Consider the following 22,087-nt stretch of genomic DNA (forward strand, 5'->3'; position numbering starts at 1 on the left):
CAGCAGCAATATTTCTTACATGCTTACAGCAGCATGTTGTGGATGTATTGGCAGTAGCAAGTCTCGGTACTTGCTCTGCCGCAGCAGCAGCAGCAGATCTATTCCGCCAAGACCAAATACATTTACATTGTCATGTACATTACCATGCCAATCCCTCCGAGAGTTGTCATGACAGAAATATTTGTACGTTTTGGCAGAGTTCAATGGTATTTATTTATTTATTTAAAACATAGTAATATCTTAGTTTATTTGGGCATACATGTATGTAGTACTATGGTATTTTCTGAAATGCCTTGTTCTACCATAAATTCTGTGCTACATTAATATGGTAATAAATGATATATATTAAATGTGTATATGGTATGCAGTCAGAAGCAGGTTCATTATCGTTATCTAAAAATATTAAAAACATTTTTGTTAATTGAAATACAGCTGAAAAAAAAAGAAATTAAATAAAAAGAAATTAAAGCTAAATATTAATATTTAAAATTAAATTGAAAAATAAATAAAAATGAAAAACCACGTAACAAAATTACTAAAAAATTGTCAATAGTTTAGATATATGAAGTACATCTAACGTAGAAGTGTTCTATTGGTCAATGCAACGAACTTGCATGACCAACTGAGCCCATCACAAAATTTGCATGGGGAATTTTTTTTTTACCCTCACATGAAATTCCCGATTGCTTGGATTCCTATTAAAATGACTGGATTTTGCTGCCGAAAGTTCACAGAGCACAGTGAATGTAACTGCACTTTGATAGTGTCAATGTTTTGTAGTACCGCCACAGTACTTTTTTGTAAGGGTGCACTCACAAAAGTCCACTTGCAGTAGTTACAGTTTGTCAGGTGACTGTGTATTCTATCCAACATGCACACACAAGCAGTATGTCACTAAATCAAGATATCTGATCCATAACACGTGTAAATGTTTTCTTGTGAGCTGATAATGCATTTCAGATCTGTGCACAAGCTGCAGAGAAACAGAATGCATGTTTTTGTATGATGTTTTTGAAAGCCAACTTTTGGGGTCACGAGATCACTGTCATGAGGCATCAAAGATGTGTGTGTGTTTGTGTGTGCACGTGTGTGTTAGTGTGTCAGTCCAGAGCAGGCTTAAGGGGGGAGGAGTGGATGCAGCTAAACGCTAAACTCTAAAGCCAAACACATCAGGTCCATCCAGGCACCCAGCAGCCCTCCCTTCCTCCCACCTGGCCCTGTAATCCTGTAGACTCACTCTGCCTAGCAAAATCACTGGTCACACACACACACACACACACACAAGATTTGACATCTGACAGCACACACAGATAGCAGAGAGCAAAACGAGTCCTCATTTTACTAGCGTCCTTTTGTGGAGGCACAGATACAAACGCAAAACTGGAGTACTCTCAGAGCTTTAGCCCAATGCAGCTCTGGGCTACGGGTATAAAATGTGAGCATGTCTGTGTGTGTGATAACATGTGTGTGCTAACAATGCTAAGACCCAGGTATCTGCACTTCTGTACATGCTATTTGTGTTAACTATGTAAAACTATATAACTATGGGTCAGTTATCAATTTTTATTGTTGGTTTAGTTTTTCTTGATTTAAACAAAAGTCATGCTACTTCTGGCGATGCTGACTTTAAAGACAGTATGAAATCAAAATTGATCCCATTTACTTTCTGCATGCATATTGCAGGTTGCATTGTGCACGATTCATCAGTGCACATTATTCTAAAGAAAATGTAGTTTAGGGACCGATTCTCACTAGTTGCTTGTTAGCATGCATAGTATTAGGATATTGGCTATTTATTAGTACTTATAAAGCACATATTAATGCCTCATTCTGCATTATCATATTTTAGATCCCTTAATCCTACCCCATACCTAAACTTAAAGGTCATAAGATTTCGGAGAGGCTAGCAATAGCAAGTTAGCTTTGAAAGCAAGATCCCACCCTCCCTGCAAATGAGAGGACAGCACTGGTGGAGGGTTGAATGCAATGCTGTCAGATTACCTCATATTTCTTTCACTGGTGAGAAATCATTACAGTACAAAATGCATAAAATTACAATAATAATGCCTTCCATTCTTGCTTGGTCTCCAATAGCGTAATGGAACTTGCTGATAACGTGAACAGGATGCGCAGAGGTATGCAAATGCATATGTTGACAGTAGAACAGCCTATAGTAGCCCTTGGACCGAGGGATATGATTGCACAAACATTTAATGGTTCTACGCCTTCCACAGACGATATTAATACATATAAATACATTTAGACCACTTAACTTGGTGATTGCTATCGGGATGTGAAGAGACTTTCAACCAGCATAACAAAAAAGTGTTTTTGAACCAAATCAACTACCCTGCCTTTAACAACTAACTTACTAACTATTAATAAGCAACAAATTAGGAATGTATTGAGGCAAAAGTCATAGTTAGTTAGTAGTGAGAACTGATCCCCAAACTAAAGTGTGACCAGAACTGATCAGTTTTTTTTTTTGGCCATACAGTGGAAGTCAATGGAAAGCAAAACCTGCCACCAACATTTTTCAAAAATTCTTCTTTTTGTGTTTCGCTGAATAATGAAAATCAAACAGGTTTGGAACAACATGAGGGTGAATAAATGATGACAGAATTGTCATTTATGGGTAAACTATCTTTTTAAGCTGGGATTGGAGAAAAAAATTATTAGGGTGATAATTCACCTGATTCTTTGTGAAAATCCCATAATTTAATTAGAGTTCAGTTATAAATCATATTCAGAAATAAATCAAATATGTGTGATCCTCGGCTTCTCTCCTTTAATGGTTATTGTGGCCTCTCTAATCCCTGTGTTCTTTAATCGGGTCTTTGTCTTGTCCAATTGCTGTCTTGGCAAAAATCACAGGCTGAATAAAGTGTTCGTACTAAATTCTTCTTATGGATTACCAACATATCCTGCCTTTGCATGCAATACTGCTTCTTGTTCATCCAGTTGGGATTTTCTTTTTTGTGAATAATCTTTCTGAAGTCAGATGTTTTTATCTAAAGTCAAACTTTTAGGGTAAAACACTGGAAATAATATATACTGTATATACACAAACACACATGTAGTGAAGTGAAGTGACGTGACATGTGGCCAAGTATGGTGACCCATACTCGGAATTAGTGCTCTGCATTTACCCATCCAAAGTGCACACACACAGCAGTGAACACACACACACCGTGAACACACACCCGGAGCAGTGGGCAGCCATTTTATGCTGCGGCGCCCGGGGAGCAGTTGGGGGTTCGGTGCCTTGCTCAAGGGCACCTTAGTCGTGGTATTGAAGGTGGGAGAGAGTGCTGTACATTCACTCCCCCCACCTACAATCCCTGCCGGTACGAGACTCGAACCCACAACCTTTGGGTTATGAGTCCGACTCTCTAACCATTAGGCCACGACTTATATGTATGATATATTTTAATTTAAATACATCAAATGCTACAATGGTGTGTAAATGTGTTGCAAATTTATAATATATATAATTATTTTTGTCATATTACCTTCATGAAAATGTGTTTTTGTTTGCTGGTTTGTTTTTTGCATTATGGTAATAAGAATTGAATAGGAACTTATGCTTAATTGTCATGAATATAATGTCACAGTGCAAAACAAGTAAATATTTCATATAATATAAACATCTGTTCTCCAAATCTCTTGTCATTAATCCCGTCGATTATGACAAAAGCTTGATTTATTTGTGTCAGGGAAGATTATTTACGCCCTTCTGTTACACCTCTACGTTTCTCTGTTTCGCTGTGTCTCTCTTTCTCTGTCAAGGTGTGGAGTTGTTGTGCGACCGTGATGTTGACATGGCGACGCGGGTGCAGGACCTGTTGGATTTCCTGCATGAGAAACAGCAGGAGCTGGACGCAGCCGCAGAGCAGCACAGGAGACACCTGGAGCAGTGCGTGCAGCTCCGCCACTTACAGGCCGAGGTCAAACAGGTAACATCTGACTGTCTGTCTCTCTGTCTACCCATCCAGCAGCGCAATAACTCATTCAGGCACATGCATACATGCTCATGTAAGCATGGACTTAAATTTCAGATCATGATACAGCTTTGTCAGCGAAGAACAAAACAACCACTGTGTGATGTGTTCTAACACACCTCCATATTAATAAGTGTCATGATTAATTATGCAATAGAGATTTTATTTTAGAGGTGGGAATTTCCTCTGTCTGTTCCTGAGCAGTGACTCATGGTTAGTGAATGTAGGCCAAATCGAGGTTGAAAATTAGACATTACCTAGTACACTAATACATCTGACGCCTTGTTGCATATCTTTGGTTTATTACATTGTCACACAATGTAGCTTTTTGTGATGTAACTGTGATAGATTGTCTTCCTCCAGTAAACAATGATAATTAAGATCATAATATTTTAGGAAGTGGCCTTTCTTTCACAAACAATGATACATATAGGGTTCAATGGGGCTAAAGGCACACTTTAAGGAAAATGTGTGGGGGTTTTTTTCAGTACTTCCATAATGTATGATGTCAGAAAAATATATATTTTTTGAACATTGATGGAACAACACATTTTGTGGGGAAAGGAATTATAAAAGTAGTTTGTTTCGTTTAAAATCATTAAAAAATGTGATTAGAGATGGCATAGAGGTCCTTTTACCCAACAGCCAGGGTAAATGCATTTAAATTTCGTAAATCTCATCAATTTAAATATGATGACTTTGTTATAAACATGGTGATTATCTCTAATGTAGACACCTAAATTTAATTTAACTTAATTTATTTTAATTGCAACTTTATTAATTACATTAACAATCATTATTACATTACATTATGGTCAAAATATAATTTGTTAATATTCAAATAGCTAGAAGCTTGATTTTTATATTTACATATGCATTTGAAATACTAAATTACTATTAACTACTGATCTGTTAAGCATTATATAATGTTTGTTAACTATTTTTTAATATTGAGTGAAGTGCAGTGTTAATAGTTTTGAATAGCAGTTCTGACTGCATAAAGGGGCTGTTGGGAAACAGAGCAGTTTTATAGCACTGGGCACGCTTAAAATGAGAAGGAAAAACTAGGCCAGGAGGAGCAGCTGGTAATCTCATTTCATCCTCTCATTTATTTATTTTATTATTTATATATTTATTTTTGTCTGGACTGCTCTAGAGGAAAAGAGTGATTAGAGATGTCGAGGAGCTGGGATGCCCGTGTTGTTTAAGGTCTGGTGGTTAGTAAACATGTTATCATGTATTTGGTTTTATAGTGAAACTGTGTGTGTGTGTGTGTGTGTGTGTGTGTGTGTGTGTGTCAGTTTTCAGTCTGTTTATTTACATTTATGGAAGGAACATAGTTGTGTTATCTGTGACTGGCAGTGTATCAGCACTAAAGCAGGTGTGTAAAGTGTGAGTCAGTGTGTCAGGAGACGGCGTGGAATTTAGACCCGAAGGTGGAGTCAAAGAACACATCTGTCAGTATTAAATATGTTCACTTTCCCCACTGATGCAACCCAACAGTTAACAGCACACCATATACTTACATGTCTCAACTTTCATGAAAGTGCTTTTCGATTTAGTGTAAAAGGCAGTACTTACTTTCTGTACAGTGGCAGTGGGTGAACAGGTTGGTGGTATTGCCCCCTTTTGCACTCACTGTTGATTGGCAAGTCCTGCAGACTGAGGTGATTAACAAGCCATTATCGCGGAATCCAAATACGTCTCACACTGGCGAGCTCACTTTTTATCCGATGCCATTCTTTTGCTCAGCAGTAGTAGCTGCGCTGTCTTTTCTGTTTTATGACAAGTGTCAAACAGCATTAAGGTGCAATACCTCCACCTACATTGGGATGTCAGCCAGATAGTTAGTGGTAGTTGTTCACTTTTAAATATCATATTATTACTGATATATTGCAACACCCCTAATTGACACAATAACGATATGACATTATTTAAATCACGATTATCATCGATACTGGCATACAGCGACACCCCTACTGTGAAGAACTTTTCTTTCTAAAAATGTGAGTATGTTTACATAGATGATCGAAAATGTGTGTTTCAGGTGCTGGGTTGGATCCGTAACGGGGAGTCAATGCTTAATGCAGGTCTCATCACAGCCAGCTCTCTACAGGAGGCAGAACAGTTACAGCGGGAACATGAGCAATTTCAGCATGCTATTGAGGTACCAAACAATCTTTTTTATTAGCATTTAAATGTGGATGTTCCTTAGACATGCCAGTTTTGTTTTGTTTGTTATATTTCTTTTTGCTCCAGAAATAACGGACTTATTCAATATTAGTTGTTTTATATTTCTTTTTGCAGTTGCCTCTTTCAGACATTTATATGTAAATCATAAAAAAAAAAAAAAAATTATAAATAATAAATGCCCTCATGATGGCCACAGTTTTTCTTGTCAAATGAATAACTCCACTCACTTTTCAAAGTGAGGTTTAAGGCCAAAAGAGAAAGGAAAAATGGTTTTCCATGGCATGAACCATTTGTTAAAAATGTCCTGCTCATTTTCGCTTTCTGTTCTCATTTTTCACTTTCTCTTTCATTTTCCTTATCTTTTCATTCAATGCAGAAAACCCATCAGAGTGCGCTGCAGGTGCAGCAGAAGGCAGAGGCTCTGCTACAGGCCAATCACTACGACATGGACATGATCCGTGACTGCGCAGAGAAGGTGGCGTCTCACTGGCAGCAGCTCATGCTGAAGATGGAAGACCGCCTCAAACTGGTCAATGCCTCAGTGGCTTTCTACAAGACATCAGAGCAGGTCAGTGAGCTTGTCTTAATAGTGATTCTGTCATTTTTGACCTCTTGTTCATTTAGCACAACAAGTGGTAGACATTTTGAAGACTTTGGTCATAATTATTTTGCCTTGGCGATTTGGGATTTCCTTAATAAACAGTTTTTTCCAAAAACCATAGATATACAAAGACAGTTCAGTCCTATTACTTATGAATGGGAGAAACTGCAACATGTGGGGAATAGTCCCACATTCTAAATGAAAGAGCAAATCGCTGAATGGTAAAGTCGTTGCATCACTGCAGCTGCCGTTAGAAGCTCCGGTTCCCATAGAAACCTGAGACTTGCGCTTATGACTGCACATGTGCATTGGCTGGTCTAGCCTGAAAAAAAAGATTTTTAATGCTATTTGAGCATTCATGGGGCAGTTAATTTCAGATTGTGTTGCTGATTTGAAATATGTCATTTAATTGTGAGTTCAGAAGGCAGTTTTTGGGATTTCCGGATTCTACCATTCATTTAGATAGGACTTTGTCTTGGATGCCTGAAATATTTATTAAAGGGGTCATATGATGCTGCTAAAAAGAACACTATTTTGTGTATTTGGTGTAATGAAATGTGTTTATGCGGTTTAAAGTTCAAAAAACACATTATTTTCCACATACTGTACATTATTGTTTCTCCTCTATGCCCCGCCTTCTGAAACGCGTCAATTTTTACAAAGCTCATCGGTCTGAAAAAGCGAGGTGTGCTGTGATTGGCCAGCTATCCAATGTGTTGTGATTGGCCGAATACCTCAAGCGTGAGATGGAAATGTTACGCCCCTCACATACTGTTGATGCCGTGTCCGGCCGGAGCGATGAGACATAAACATTAAAACCCATTACAAACGAGGCATTTGTTGCATCCAGTGGGGACATAATTACTGATTATAATGACTTATACTGTCTTTTTACGCGTTGAGTTGCATTGCATCGCGCCGCGTAAACATAAAACTCTGTCTGCATTTGTGATCGGAGAAATGACAAACAACATGCATGCAAGGTCAAAAAACACTTTCATTTTCTTATAATATGCATTTATTTTTACCTTACTTGCTCAACGACTCCCAAACGATTCGCTCAACGATTCATTTTTCCAAACCCCTCCTTTGCATGATGCTAATCTGCGGTGATTGGTCCGATTGGTCTCATTTCCCTTTCATCATGCCTGTAATGCCTGATAAAGCAGCGTTTGTGAGCACAGTGCTGCTTTGTGTACAGCGTTACCGGGGAAACCAAATTTGCATTATCATTCAGACCAACGCGAAAATCAAGTTTCCCAGGTCTGCGCGCGCAACAAGTGGGCGGGCAATATGCTAATGTTTCATGTTGACGTCAACATGAAACGGCTTGGGATTCATTTAAAAAAAGACTCGTTTAAATGATTCAGAGTTGACTCTTTCTTTTGAGACACAATAACTTTATACACGGTGCACTTTCAGATGTAAAACTTTGCAGGATATTTTCATTCACTTAGAGCTGTGTTACACACTGCATCAATACACGGTGCACTTTCAGATGTAAAACTTTGCAGGATATTTTCATTCACTTAGAGCTGTGTTACACACGGCATGAAAGGTCATTTTCAAAAATCCATAATAGGGGCGCTTTAAGGAGGCTGAAACATTTGTTGTTGTTGTTGTTGTTGTTGTTAATGTTTAATGTGTTTTTTCCCCTCATTGTTCTTTGTACTGGACAGTTTTTACTGGATTGAAAACAAATTAGTAAATTATGACATAGTGTTCATAGTTATGGGATAAAATGTCATATGACATAAAAAAGGTTGCATTTATAAAATGCAAAGTCATAATTATGACATAAAAAGTCAAAATCATGATGCAAGTACTTATCAGTGCTTGTCATTAATTAATTAGCTTATCATTAATTATTAGTCTCATAATTTTATTTTTTTATTTTATAATTATGACTTTTTGTCATCATTTATAACTTTTTATGTCAGTTTTGACTTACCTCATAATTATGACTCAATATCTCGTAATTTTTACTTTTAATATTATAATTATGACTTAGTATCTCATAATTTTAACTTTTTATCTCTTCACTTTTGGCTTTTTATCTCATAATTATAGTATTTCATAATTTAGATTTTTTTTTTTTTATGTGGTGGAAATAGGCTTCTCTATTACATATCCGGGTTTGTTTTTGCTTATATTTTTTATGTATAACTACATGTGTGTATTCTGCAGGTGTGTAGTGTGCTGGAAAGTTTAGAGCAGGAATACAAACGAGAGGAAGACTGGTGTGGAGGGATTGATAAACTGGGACCAAACTCAGAGTCTGATCACGTGATGCCCATGATCAGTAAACACCTGGAGCAGAAAGAGGCCTTCCTCAAGGTACCTAGCGCATACACACATGCACACACATACAGGTTCTCAAGTATCATTCCGATCGTGACATTAAAAATTTGGTGCAAATTTAATCATAACTAACCCTTTTTTTTCTGAAGGCATGCACACTAGCAAGACGCAATGCTGATGTTTTCCTCAAGTACTTACACAGAAACAGCGTGAATATGCCGGGAATGCTCGCACATGTCAAGGCCCCTGAACAACAAGTCAAGAGTAAGACTACATACTCCTTTTTAAAAAAAGCCCTTTTATGACTGGTTTAAAGAACCAAATATTAAGCCACATTTTAGTTTGAAGTGAACCATTATTTGCTATTTGATTAGCGTTATTATATGATTATCATGTTCTGTGTTTCTGATTCTGTCTCTGTCCTGCAGACATCCTGAATGAGTTGCTGCAGCGGGAGAACCGGGTTCTGCACTTCTGGACCATGAGGAAGAGAAGGCTTGACCAGTGTCAGCAGTATGTGGTGTTTGAACGCAGCGCTAAACAGGTCAGTTCTGGTTTAATCCAGGTCTGAACCAGTAAAAAGGCAGAGCAGTGTACAGATGGTCTAGCGGAGCCTGCTTTTTGAATCATTTTATAGTCTGGTCCAAATTGTGTCTCATTTTGTCAAGTAACTTAGACAAAAGAATCTCTTTGTGAAGAGGTGCACCTGAGATTGAAGCTTCCACGTTGATGGTTTGCCTTTCAACAAAGCAGTAACTTGATATCATGATAAAAATGTCACCACACCATCTTCCTCATACAGACAAAACCAAAATATAGTGCAAAATGTGATTGTAAGTATTGCTTTACAGAAAATAAAAAACAAAAAAGAAGTGAAAGATTTCCTTACAGCTTAAAGGGTTAGTTCACCCTTCTATGGGAGGGTCAGAGAGCTCTCAGAATTAATCAAAAATATCTTAATTTGTGTTCCGAAGATGAATGGAGGTCGTACGGGTTTTAATTAATGACAGAATTTTCATTTTTGGGTGAACTAACCCTTTAAGGTTTATGCTTACCATTAATTTGAGCAACTCATCAAAAATAAGACATATTAATAGTAAGGTCATGTCCCTTCTTTAGAAATATTCCTGCTTTAGGGAATGCTAAGAGGGATTAGAAAGGAAGAAAATAAAGAGTTAAGTTTTAACATGCCGTCCTGAAAACAAGTTAAGGAAATTGGAGGGAATAGGAGAATAATTTACTGGATATTGTTATATATTAACAGCAACAGTAATAATAATAATAATGTTTGTTTATTTATTTTTATTTATTAATTGACCAGACTGCAAAAACACTATCTCTGTTGACAGTTTTTAATTTTAGGACAAAAATGACAGACAATGATTTCTAGCATGACCTCTGGCTGGCATATACTTAAATACACATTTGGTTAAGCAAATATGGATACATACTGTACATACTAATGGAAAGGTAATTTAAACAGATGTAATTAGTCACACATCATTAATGATAGTGTTGCATTTCCATCCTTTTGGAAATAATAAGGTCTGACACAGTGGTAAACCATGGTGCTACAAACACCAAGGCCACGGTTTCAGTTCCCAGGAATTAGAAATTCTGATAAATGTTTATTTTTAATTCGTTGCATTGCCATATTTGTGTGCGGTATGCATCATACAGTGTATGCGAGTGTCATCTCTTAAAAAAGTGTCTCAAAATTTCAAGAAAGAGGGTAGGAAAATATAATTTCTTCACTTTCATCAAACATCAGTTTCGCTTACAGAATTTTGTTCTTCAAACCCTACTGTCTATTTGAGATGAAATTATTTTATGTCATACACAATTGACTAGAAGGCCTCAACAAGTATTTCTGGAGTATCAAATAACAGAACCATGTCAGGTCAAGCATTCTGCTATAGAAACCCGAAAGAGGTTCAACTGTCATGTATCACATGCTTGAAAAAAAAAAAGTGTACTGTATTTGTAGCTCTTACTAGCACATTTATATTTTTGCCCTAGTATGATGAAAAAGCATCTGCCTAAAAAAATTAACTGAAAAGGTTCTCCTAATGCACAAGTTGTGTAAATTGTGTCTGCTGCATAATTACAGTGTAGGGTTTCAGGAAGTCTGTGTACTGGATGGAGTTTCTGTCTTCGTTCTGTGTTTAAATGCTTAGTAATTGAGAGGAAGGACTGTAGTTTGACCACACAGTGCTCTGCTGCAGTACTCACAGACTTGTGTCCTGATGTTCCCCAGGCCCTGTAATGAGGGTGGCCCACAAAGTTCCTCTTTGAGACACAGAAACATTTTGTCAGTGAAAATTAGTGGCAAACCTGCACACAATGCAACCTGTTCTAAAAAATCAGTTATTTTTAAATTGATATGAAAATGTTGATAGAGAGAGAGCACTTTTAGAGATGAGAGTATAACATGAGAGTATAACATATACACATTTATTCCCACACACTGGCTTTTTATATATCCTTGTCTGGACTTCCCTTTTACAGCTATTGTTAATAAAAGCTAATTATAAATTCTATAAACTAAACCTAACCTTGAAGACATTTTTGTGTCCCTTTACTGCTTTTCTGTTGAGGCTATTTTCAAAAACTATGCTCCCACAAGATTAGAAAAACAACAACAAAAACACATGCACACATTCACATTTTATCCTCTAAGCGTCTTATTTTTTCTTGTCATTTTGTCTTGTTCTGCAGGCTTTGGAGTGGATCCATGATACAGGAGAGTTTTACCTATCCACACACACCTCCACTGGCTCCACTATACACCACACACAGGAACTGCTGAAAGAACATGAGGAATTCCAGATTACAGCCAAGGTATGTCTCAATTAAGGGACATTTTGCTTTTCTTTTTTCCTAGATGCCTAGAAGCTGAATCAGAACGGTTGTACATCAACATTTAGACCATATTCTATTGTCCGTTTGTTGTCATCATTTACTCTTCCTTTCGTTGTTCCAAACCCAACGTTCTTTCGTCATTGCAATTGAAAAGAAGAATGATTTCTTAATGTCTAGAGTGCTCTTTTACGTAGTAGAGAGTGATGCTGTCAAGCTCCAAAAATCACAAAAAGGCACCATAGTAGTAGCCCTGATGACTTCTGTGCTATATTCCAAGTCTTTTGGATTTTGCTAACTTTGTAATATGCTAACAAACAGGGTATTTATATTTTAGGTAACTAAAAAATTTAATTAATTAATAAAGTTTTGTTACTTGAAATGTAATAAACTTTAACTAAAAATAAAATGTATTAAAAAAATTTAAAAACGTATTTTATGTTAGTTGCTGAGGCAATATTTCTTATTTTTATTTAGAAGATATATTGGGAGAAAAATTGTAAAAGAATACAAAGCGTACAACATCACTAAAATAAAAACTAATTCAGGTAATATGCTAGCATATACAGTAGCTTGCTGAAAAACGTAATAAAAAGTTATTCTATGACTGTGATTGTCAGCATGTCGCAGGTTTATCAACTCACCAGCAAATCACAATACACCTCTCAGATTATGTTTACACTCTGATCTTTGGCTCTGTGGAATCAGTGCAGCTCTCTCTCTCTCTCTCTCTCCAGCAAACCAAAGAGCGGGTAAAGTTGTTGATCCAGCTGGCTGATGGTTTTTGTGAGAAGGGCCACTCCCATGCGAGCGAGATTCAGAAATGGATCGCCTCGGTGGACAAACGCTACCGTGACTTTTCCCTCCGCATGGACAAGTACCGTTCCTGCCTGGAGAAAGCGCTCGGCCTGTCCACTGACTCCAACAAAGCGGTGAGAGGGCTGTGAGAGTAGGTGTGTTGATGTGGCCTGCATGGCTGGAGTGTGGATGAACAAAACGTTTGCTGTAAGAGTCGTTAACCATGTTAATTTATGAAAGAAAGGTGATTTCTAACCATTAAAGCATTTCATTTGGGGTTTCAGAGTAAAGATCTGCAGTTGGACATCATTCCAGCCAGTGCTCCTGGTGCAGAGGTCAAGCTCCGAGACGCCAACCATGAACTCAATGAGGAGAAGCGGAAATCGGCCCGCAGAAAAGAGTATGTCTTTTAAACCTGATTATATGATATCAAGCCAAAAGCAGGAAGTGCTTAAAGGGAAGGGTTAATACTTCATCTGATGAAAGTCCAGCTTTAGTGACTTTGTGTTTTGAGGAAACACCCATAAATATGCATACTAAAGGAAACGTGTTTTAATTTTTGAGGTTTTTATACTAGATTGAAATCCCTCCCAGAGGTATTGTGCTTTCAAACAAATGTTGACAATAGGTCTCTGGTGCATTGCCCTGTTACCTCTCTCTTTTCAGGTTTATAATGGCAGAGCTCATTCAGACCGAGAAGACATATGTGAGAGACCTGCGGGAGTGTATGGATGTAAGTTCTGTTGTCACGGTTTGCTCCGTACGGACCAACATTTAGAGGGTGTGGTACACCAATGTCCACTTTGGACAGATCACAAAAGCCCTGTGCTATAAATGTATTCACTGCAGTACAGCCCAAGAACAATCCAGTTTCTCCAGGAATAGCTGCTGTTTGATCTCATGAAAAGATGGGTGTCATTAAAACACTGACTATGTTTACATGCACCATTTTTGAATCTCCACATTTCCACAGCTATTGGAATATTCATACACTCTGGAATACTCATGTAATCATATTCCGAAAATAATAAATGTGCATTCTTTTTCTTTCATTCTCTTCTGGGGGGGAAAAACTATCAGTGATTCATGTATTATGATGCATTTTCATAATTTTGCACGGTAATTTAATCAGCTCATTTATTTTCATTAAGTGTGATTTATATGTATATTGATTTATGTTTATTTTGTTTAATGTGTGTTAAAAAAAAAAAAAAAGGTCAATAGTCGTCAATAGTTTGACTTGATTGTTCTATCGTAGCACCCAGAATTACTTTTGTTTTGATATTTAAGGATAAACATTAATATTCGGTTTCAGTGCATATTCTGGATAATATGGTTTATGACACAGAATTCTGATTAATACTGGTTAATACCAAAAGACTGTCAAACAGTCATTTTAAAAGAAAATGGAAAGGTGAAAATATAACTGTAAAAACATGTTCAGAATTGACCCTTTTTAATATCATGTTCTTGTTGTTTTCATAATCATCTTGATCAAATTAAAGTACATTTGATATAAATTATTAGAGAATGTTCTTCGCTTCAGAAATACTTTCCACTGACATAATTGAAGATGCATTTGAAGAAAAATCGTATTAACCAATAAAATCAGAGTTAACTATCCACAATCTGAACACATCCAGATAGATAAAATCAATGTTAACACTGAAATACAGGAGTTGTCTTTAAAAGTGTAATAGTATTAGTCTGTTATCACATTAATGGAAAAAATTCGAAGTGTGAGTGTGTGTGTTTCAGACATATCTGTGGGAGATGAGCAGTGGTGTGGAGGAGATTCCCCCAGGGATTGTCAACAAAGAGCACATCATTTTCGGCAACATGCAAGACCTATTAGAGTTCCATCACAAGTCAGTGAACCTTATAACCTGCGATTCTTATAATTATGTATTTCTAACGTCCTTTACTTACTTACCATTTACTTACCATTAACATGCTTCTCTGTCCTTTTCTCAGTATTTTCCTTAAAGAACTGGAAAAATATGAGCAGCTTCCAGAGGATGTGGGTCACTGTTTCGTCACATGGGTGAGTGTCAGTGTGCTAGAGATAATCTTATCAAGAAGTGCACTAGACTCATGTAACATTATATTGACATTAAATCAGATCATTAGAACACATATCTGGGTTGCACTGTATTTGACAGTACATGCAATTACAGTTTACATTCAAAGAAAGTACTATAAGAGTAATATAAGGTCACTTTTTAGACTTAAATGGGTTTAGTTTTAGGTTCAGGGTTAGTACCTTGTTATTATAGTAAGTACTGTACATAGTACATACATTAAGCTTCAAAGGTTTGGGAATAAATGCTGTTCTTTGTACTTTCTATTCATCAAAGTAAAAATGTTTATTTAAAACAAAAATAAAAAATTACTGTATATCGGTTTCCACAAAAATATTAAGCAGCATGATACTTTTCAACTGTGATGATAAAATGTTATTTCAGCAACAAATTAATGATTTTTTAAGGATCATGTAACACTGAAGGCTGAAGTAAGGGCTGCTGAAAATTCACCGTTGCCATCAAAGGGAAAAAAACACATTTTAAATTAAATAATAAAATAAAATAATTGTTGTTTTAATTGTAATATTTCACAATTTTAATGTCTTTCCTGTATTTTTGATCATATAAGGTTCCTGTTAACAGAAAGCAATGATTGAGTGCATATTGAAACAATTACAGCTATATTACACTATTTATGAAGCATCTCTTAAATCAGTGTTTATTTAAAGGGGTCATATGATGCGATTTCAAGTTTTCCTTTCTCTTGTTTCTGATAACAGCTTGTCATTCTAAAAGAGACACCAGTTCTTAGAAGTGAAAAACAGAGCATCTTCTTGTTCAAAATGTTAATTTTTTTTTTTTTTTTTTGTATGTGCTTTATTTTTAGGCGGATAAGTTTCGGATGTATGTGAATTACTGTAAGAACAAGCCTGACTCCACCCAGCTGATTCTGGAACACGCGGGGACCTATTTTGATGTGAGTATTAAGCAAACTAATCATAAAATGCATATGATTGTGTGTAAGGACATACAATTCTGTGAAAGTATCCCTTTTACACCCTTTAATCAAGGAAGTTACATTTATGTATTCAGATTATGTAACACTTTTTGTGTGTATTTGACAGAGAATGTGGCTGTTATATAAATATGTATGTGACATTGTGTATTTGTCATAGTATTAGTGTGTGTGTGTGTATTAATGTGTATATGTGTTGGAATACATGTGCGTATGTGTGTATGAGTTAGTGTGTGTATGGCTGCTGTGGTCTGTTAATCATTTCTGTTCTTGAGCTGGTAGGTGGAGGTCTTAGAGAGAGGGCACTTCCTGTGTGTCTGGGGGTGGGTGGGGGACCAGTGATGCCTCACTACTAAACTGTTGCCAGGCGATCAGAACAGATGGACTGTTCTTTTAGGACTGAGCAGATCTGAGCTTAAGATCTGCTTTTGAAAAATTGCTATCAAGAAGCTATTTAGAATGAAAAAGCTAAAGATAGATGGTTACTGATTGTTTTCCAGCATGTGTTTAAGGTGTTTGTGTGAAAGATGTTTGTTTGTTTTTTTCAGCAAAAACTTAAGTGTGCTTGTATGTGTACAGGAAATCCAACAGAGACACAGGCTGGCTAATTCCTTATCATCATACCTTATTAAACCTGTTCAGAGGATCACCAAGTATCAGCTTCTGCTGAAGGTACTCAGCTGTGTACTATAATGCATTAAATAAACTCAGCACAGTTCAGATTGTTAACCATAAAGATTCTACAAAAAAAGCAATAATCTGATTTTTAGCACAGACTCAAAAAGACCAGATACAAACTAAATACAAACCCATCACACACTCAGAACAGTTCCATCCATCACAAACCCAGCATTGAGACAATTCAGTACAGTAACTACAGACCTTACTCAAAGCCAGCATAGACTAAATACAGGTCCATCACAATATTAGCACAGAATAAGCACAGACCTACTACAAAGCCTGCACTGAACCAGCACAGACCCATCACAAATCTAATTACAGACTAAACACAGACCTACCACAAGTAAGTAAAAAAACAATAGTTTAAATGTGCTCAGAAACAGCACAGATACATCACAAACCAAGCACAGATTAAACACAAATCTAGCACAGACCAAATATAAAACCATAACAAACCCAAAACAGACTAAACACAGACCCAGCACAGACTTAATCTAGAACTATCACACACCCAGCACTGACCAAACACAGAACCATAACAAACCCAGCACAGACTTAACATAAAACCATCACTAACCCAGCACTGACTAAACACAAACCCATAACAAACCCAGCGCAGACTTAACATAAAACCATCACTAATCCAGCACAGACTAAACATAGAACCATAAGAAACCCAGCACAGACTTAACATAAAACCTTCACTAACCCATCACAGAACCATAACAAACCCAGCACAGGCTTAACATAAAGCCATCACTAACCCAGCACTGACTTAACATAAAACCATCACTAACCCAGTGCTGACTAAACACAGAACCATAACAAACCCAGCACAGACTTTACATAAAGCCATCACTAACCCAGCACTGACTAAACATATAAATATCACAAACCCAGCACAAGCTAAACATTAAAATACCACAAACCTATCACATACTCAACACAGAACCATCACAGAGTCAGCTAAGACCCAATACAAACTGAACACAGAACAACAGCAGTCAGACACAAATTCAGCACAGACCCAACAAAAATCCAAAGTAGACTAAACACAGACCTTACCCAAATCAAAATGTGGGTCCAAAAGTGCAATTGTTATGTTTGTTTGTAGGAACTATTGACGTGTTGTGAGGAGGGTAAAGGAGAAATTAAAGATGGCCTGGAGGTTATGCTTAGTGTGCCCAAAAAAGCTAATGATGCTATGCACCTCAGCATGCTGGAGGGTGAGTAACACAGCTTACTAAACCAAACCCAGTGCTTCTTCTTTAATCTTGTATCGTTGTTCAACCTCTCTTTCCTTTTTGCTCTCTCTCACTCTCTGCTTCATGTCCTCTCAGGTTTTGATGAGAACATTGAGTCTCAGGGTGAGTTGATTCTGCAGGAGTCATTCCAGGTTTGGGATCCAAAGACTCTGATTCGTAAGGGCAGAGAGCGGCACCTCTTCCTCTTTGAGATGTCTCTCATCTTCAGCAAGGATGTCAAAGACTCCAACGGCAGGAGCAAGTACCTCTACAAGAGCAAGCTCATGGTGTGGGTTTTACTTGTAAAGCTGTTTAAATAAATTATCGTGTCATGGATGGCCATACTTTATAATAGACTGAATTATTTCATGTTTGATCTATGCTTTTTTACTCTGCCTAGACCTCACAACTAGGAGTTACTGAACATGTGGAAGGAGATCCATGTAAATTTGCACTCTGGCTTGGACGGACACCTACCTCAGACAACAAAATAGTCCTAAAGGTATGATTCAAGTTCCAAATTGATACTTCGTCCAAGGTTTTGTTTCAGTACAGCTGTCACTTATTTTTGGCTTGTAATAAATGTTTTCTTTGCTTTCAAGTTTATTTCTATCCAAACATTGCTAACTGGCTCAGCATACAAGCATGTTTCATTACTGAAAAGTTGTCCCTTATCTCAAATCAAATAGATCTTTCCATTGGTCTTTGTTATAAAATAAAAAGTATCATTCATCTGAGGATCCTTGAAATATACCACATGAGTGGATATGTTTTCAGGTTTTGAATGTTCAAGTACTGTGGCTCTGGCTTGAGTCATTTCATTGTATAAAATTATTTGCTAAAACTTGTAAGCACTTATGTAACTTGTGTCTCTGAATGGTTGCCCTTCATCACTGAAGACGTAATTGAATCATGTAATGAATCGTATGCCATTCCATGTGTTCTCACATGTATATAGACAGACACATGGATGCAAAATGGGCTTACAGTTAGTAAACATTGTTTCCACCTATTTTACTTCTGTAATCTGATGTATTCCCAAGTGAAAAGTAGGATGGGAATTGATTTTATCCTTTGAGAATTGATTGAATCATTGATTGAGTTTCTTTGACAGGTGGTTGGAGGCAGAAGTCAAACAGTGTTTGACTTCATTTGAACTCTGATTGCATGTTATCATTATTTTTGCAACAGATTTGTAGGCTTTTACAATTCCAATTACTATTTATATCTGTTGTGTAAAAGGTTCATTAATGTTTTGTTGTGTTCAATGCACCCCCAGGCTTCATGTATCGAAAACAAACAGGACTGGATTAAGCATGTACGCGAAGTTATCCAGGAGCGTACCATTCTTTTAAGGGGTGCACTCAAAGAGCCAATCCACATTCCCAAAGCCACTGCAACCAAACACAAGGGCAAACGGTACGTTAACAACTCGCATCAATCCAACTCAATAACCATGTATGGATCTCTGGATCTCAGAATATGTTAACATAGAAGAAACAAGTTTTATGCATATCAGTATCTTGTTTTTGACATCGACTGTCTAACTGTCTAACTTTTTCTTGGTCAGTTTGCACTTTTGAATGATATGTATTATATTGACTAACAGGGATGGAGAGGACCTAGACAGTCAGGGTGATGCAAGCAGTCAGCCAGACACCATCTCCATCGCCTCCCGCACCTCCCAGAACACACTGGATAGTGACAAGGTGAGTGTAAAAATCTGTCGACCTTAGTCTAAAAGTGCCATGCTACACCCGGTGTTCAGTTTTGGTGAAATGTTTAAGCCTGCAGCATTTTTAAGACAATGAAAATTGTTTAATGTCTGTACTGAATGTTTTAGCCTCACTCTAAAAGATTTTTTTTTTATACCAAGATTTAAAATGTAGTTTAAAAAACCCATTGTGCCATCACATTCAAAGACCACTGTAATGAAACTTGTAATAGTATGATCTAAAATCAAGTTCTTAAAGGGATAGTTCACCCAAAAATAAAAATTCTGCCGCAATGTCATTCTAAACCCATAAGACTTCCCATTGATCTTCATAACACAAATTAAGATATTTTGAATATTCTCTCATCATTTTTGTCCATCCATTGAAAGTGTATGCAACCAAAATCTTCACACAGTAAGTACAAAAAAATTGTAAATAAAAAACACCTGGAAGCTCAAAAATACTTGCTTGATTGGTTTGTTCTCACATGTCAAGTAAGCATGGTTGCGCTTCTGTGTTTACCGTATTTGATGAGCTCTATGTATGTGCAAGGAAGACTTTGATTAAACTGCATTTTTGGGGGGGTAAACTATTTTAGCGCTCATGGAACACTATGGACATTTGCAATGCCGATAAAGTTTATTAAATCTTCACCAAAACTGGTCTGATCATCTTCAGTCCAATCTTCACAAAACAAAGTAAATGGATTTCTGATGTTGAAAACTTTGAAAGTGCTAGTGACTAACTAGAAGTACTATTTATCTGTACTAGTTATCTTTACTGCAATATCCTGGTGAAACATTACAAGTAGAAATACGTATAGCCTTTAAACAGCATATCCTACAATCTCCCGCGAGGATTCTATGACTAAGCAAGTTCACATGCCATGTTTATGTCATTTATGTGGTTGGCCCCATTATTGCTGCTTGAAGCTATATTCCATAATTGGCATTTCATATCAGATGGATGAGCATTCATTTGAAGTAGTTCATGGTTGCATCTTGTTTTGATCCAAAGATTTAAAGAACAGAATCTTGTTCTCTCCCCTAAATTTACACTCTTCTTTAGAGATAATACTGAGCTGCTGGAAAATCAGTGAAATGTACCTGAGCAAAAAAACATTTGCTTCATTCATCTCTGTCAAGGCTACCTCAGACAAAAGGCTGCGCCACACCGACTTGTGTCCAAGAAACAGGCTAAACCTACAATAAACCTGATTTTAATTATGAATCAAATCTTAAAGAACAGCTGATTCCAGGCATTAGGTTTTAGAGACAAGGGTCACATATGGGTGAATCTTCAAATAGGGCCACTTTCACGACGTAAAATCTTGACAGATGATTTTGGTATAATGTTTGATGGTGGGGATTTTTAATTTGAATGAATGAATGTTAAAAACAATCTCAAATTTGAGCCTGTGCGATAACACTTTAACAGTAATAAAGCTACTCATTATCATAAACTTAAAATTAATTGCATTTCTGTCACTATGCAGTTGTGGCAAGAATGACTCATCAGTGGTGAGGTAATAATGAGGGGACATTATTGGGGACATTTTTTGTTAAGTTGTTTGTCAAGTGACATTTATTTATAAAGCGCTTTATACAATACAGACAGTGGCATGAGTGGTAATGTTGTAAAATTCATAAACTATAAAAACTCAAATTTCAGCTGTAAAGCAACTCTACAGAAGACAATAGTGCCATTATTCAGCTCAATTTATTTCAATGCTGTTTAGTTCAACAGTGTCAATGTTGATTATGAAGTTCAGTTCAGAGGCAATTACTGTTATATAAATTAGTGTCATATAAATGCTAAATTAATTAAACATTACAAATTAACTTCTTAAGTGCAAAGCACTTAAGACTTTAACATTTTTGTGAAATTATTATATGGATGAATGTTAAAAATTTGCAAATAAAGTAAAGTTGTAAAAGTCTTTATAATCTCTCATTTAGATGATTTAGGGTGTTTATTAGAAGCTTTGGTAACACTTTCTATGAAGCCCGTATTTTAATATGATATAAGAGTATTCTTAAGGCATTATAATGAATGCATAATGTATTATAAAAAACCTTATAATATGTTGTATCATCTCATGGGTAATCATAACAGTTTTAATGCATTATAATATTTACTTATTTGTGGTTATAGCTTTTAAGATTATGATGATTTATAATACAATGAACACAATGCATCCACTTAACTTACAATATATTATATTTCCCATAGTTATAATGTACTATTAGTCTCATATCTTGCCATTGTTAACTTACTTTACTTAAAGCAGACAAATACCACTTATAGATAACAACAACAACAATATTAATAAAAATAAAAATCATATTTTTCTTAAACAGCCATAAGATCAGATATCTGATCAGATGAATGTGTAATATATGGCACAGTTGATTTTAACTATATTTCTTGTAATATCAGTAAGATACTGTACAGATCTTAAATAAATAATGTCAAGATATGAGACTTATAATCCATTATAAATTAAGTGGATTTAACATGGTGTTTATTGCGTGTTATAAATAATCATACTCATAAAAGCTATAACTGCAAATAAGTAAGTTTTACAATGTATTATAATTGTTGTTATGATTATTAATGAGATGAAACAACATGTTTATATATATATATATATAA

The 22,087-nt window shown here is 36.3% G+C and overlaps 1 protein-coding gene across 1 annotated transcript in view; it reads left to right on the forward strand.

Moving 5' to 3' along the window:
* LOC107704091 (triple functional domain protein-like) overlaps positions 1-22,087 on the forward strand; it is a 78,684-nt gene that overhangs the window by 34,259 nt on the left and 22,338 nt on the right. Inside the window, exons 13-31 of the mRNA XM_016506935.1 lie at positions 3,790-3,956; positions 6,049-6,168; positions 6,571-6,762; positions 8,983-9,132; positions 9,246-9,360; positions 9,525-9,640; positions 11,815-11,937; positions 12,693-12,887; positions 13,038-13,153; positions 13,420-13,486; positions 14,512-14,621; positions 14,728-14,797; positions 15,664-15,753; positions 16,372-16,464; positions 17,588-17,699; positions 17,814-18,004; positions 18,118-18,219; positions 18,997-19,136; positions 19,327-19,426. Coding sequence (XP_016362421.1) covers positions 3,790-3,956; positions 6,049-6,168; positions 6,571-6,762; positions 8,983-9,132; positions 9,246-9,360; positions 9,525-9,640; positions 11,815-11,937; positions 12,693-12,887; positions 13,038-13,153; positions 13,420-13,486; positions 14,512-14,621; positions 14,728-14,797; positions 15,664-15,753; positions 16,372-16,464; positions 17,588-17,699; positions 17,814-18,004; positions 18,118-18,219; positions 18,997-19,136; positions 19,327-19,426 — 2,369 coding nt within the window. The remainder of the gene's footprint in view (positions 1-3,789; positions 3,957-6,048; positions 6,169-6,570; positions 6,763-8,982; positions 9,133-9,245; positions 9,361-9,524; positions 9,641-11,814; positions 11,938-12,692; positions 12,888-13,037; positions 13,154-13,419; positions 13,487-14,511; positions 14,622-14,727; positions 14,798-15,663; positions 15,754-16,371; positions 16,465-17,587; positions 17,700-17,813; positions 18,005-18,117; positions 18,220-18,996; positions 19,137-19,326; positions 19,427-22,087) is intronic.

The sequence above is a fragment of the Sinocyclocheilus anshuiensis genome, unplaced genomic scaffold, assembly GCF_001515605.1.
Source record: "Sinocyclocheilus anshuiensis isolate Anshui unplaced genomic scaffold, SAMN03320099.WGS_v1.1 scaffold1272, whole genome shotgun sequence".
NCBI lineage: Eukaryota > Metazoa > Chordata > Actinopteri > Cypriniformes > Cyprinidae > Sinocyclocheilus > Sinocyclocheilus anshuiensis.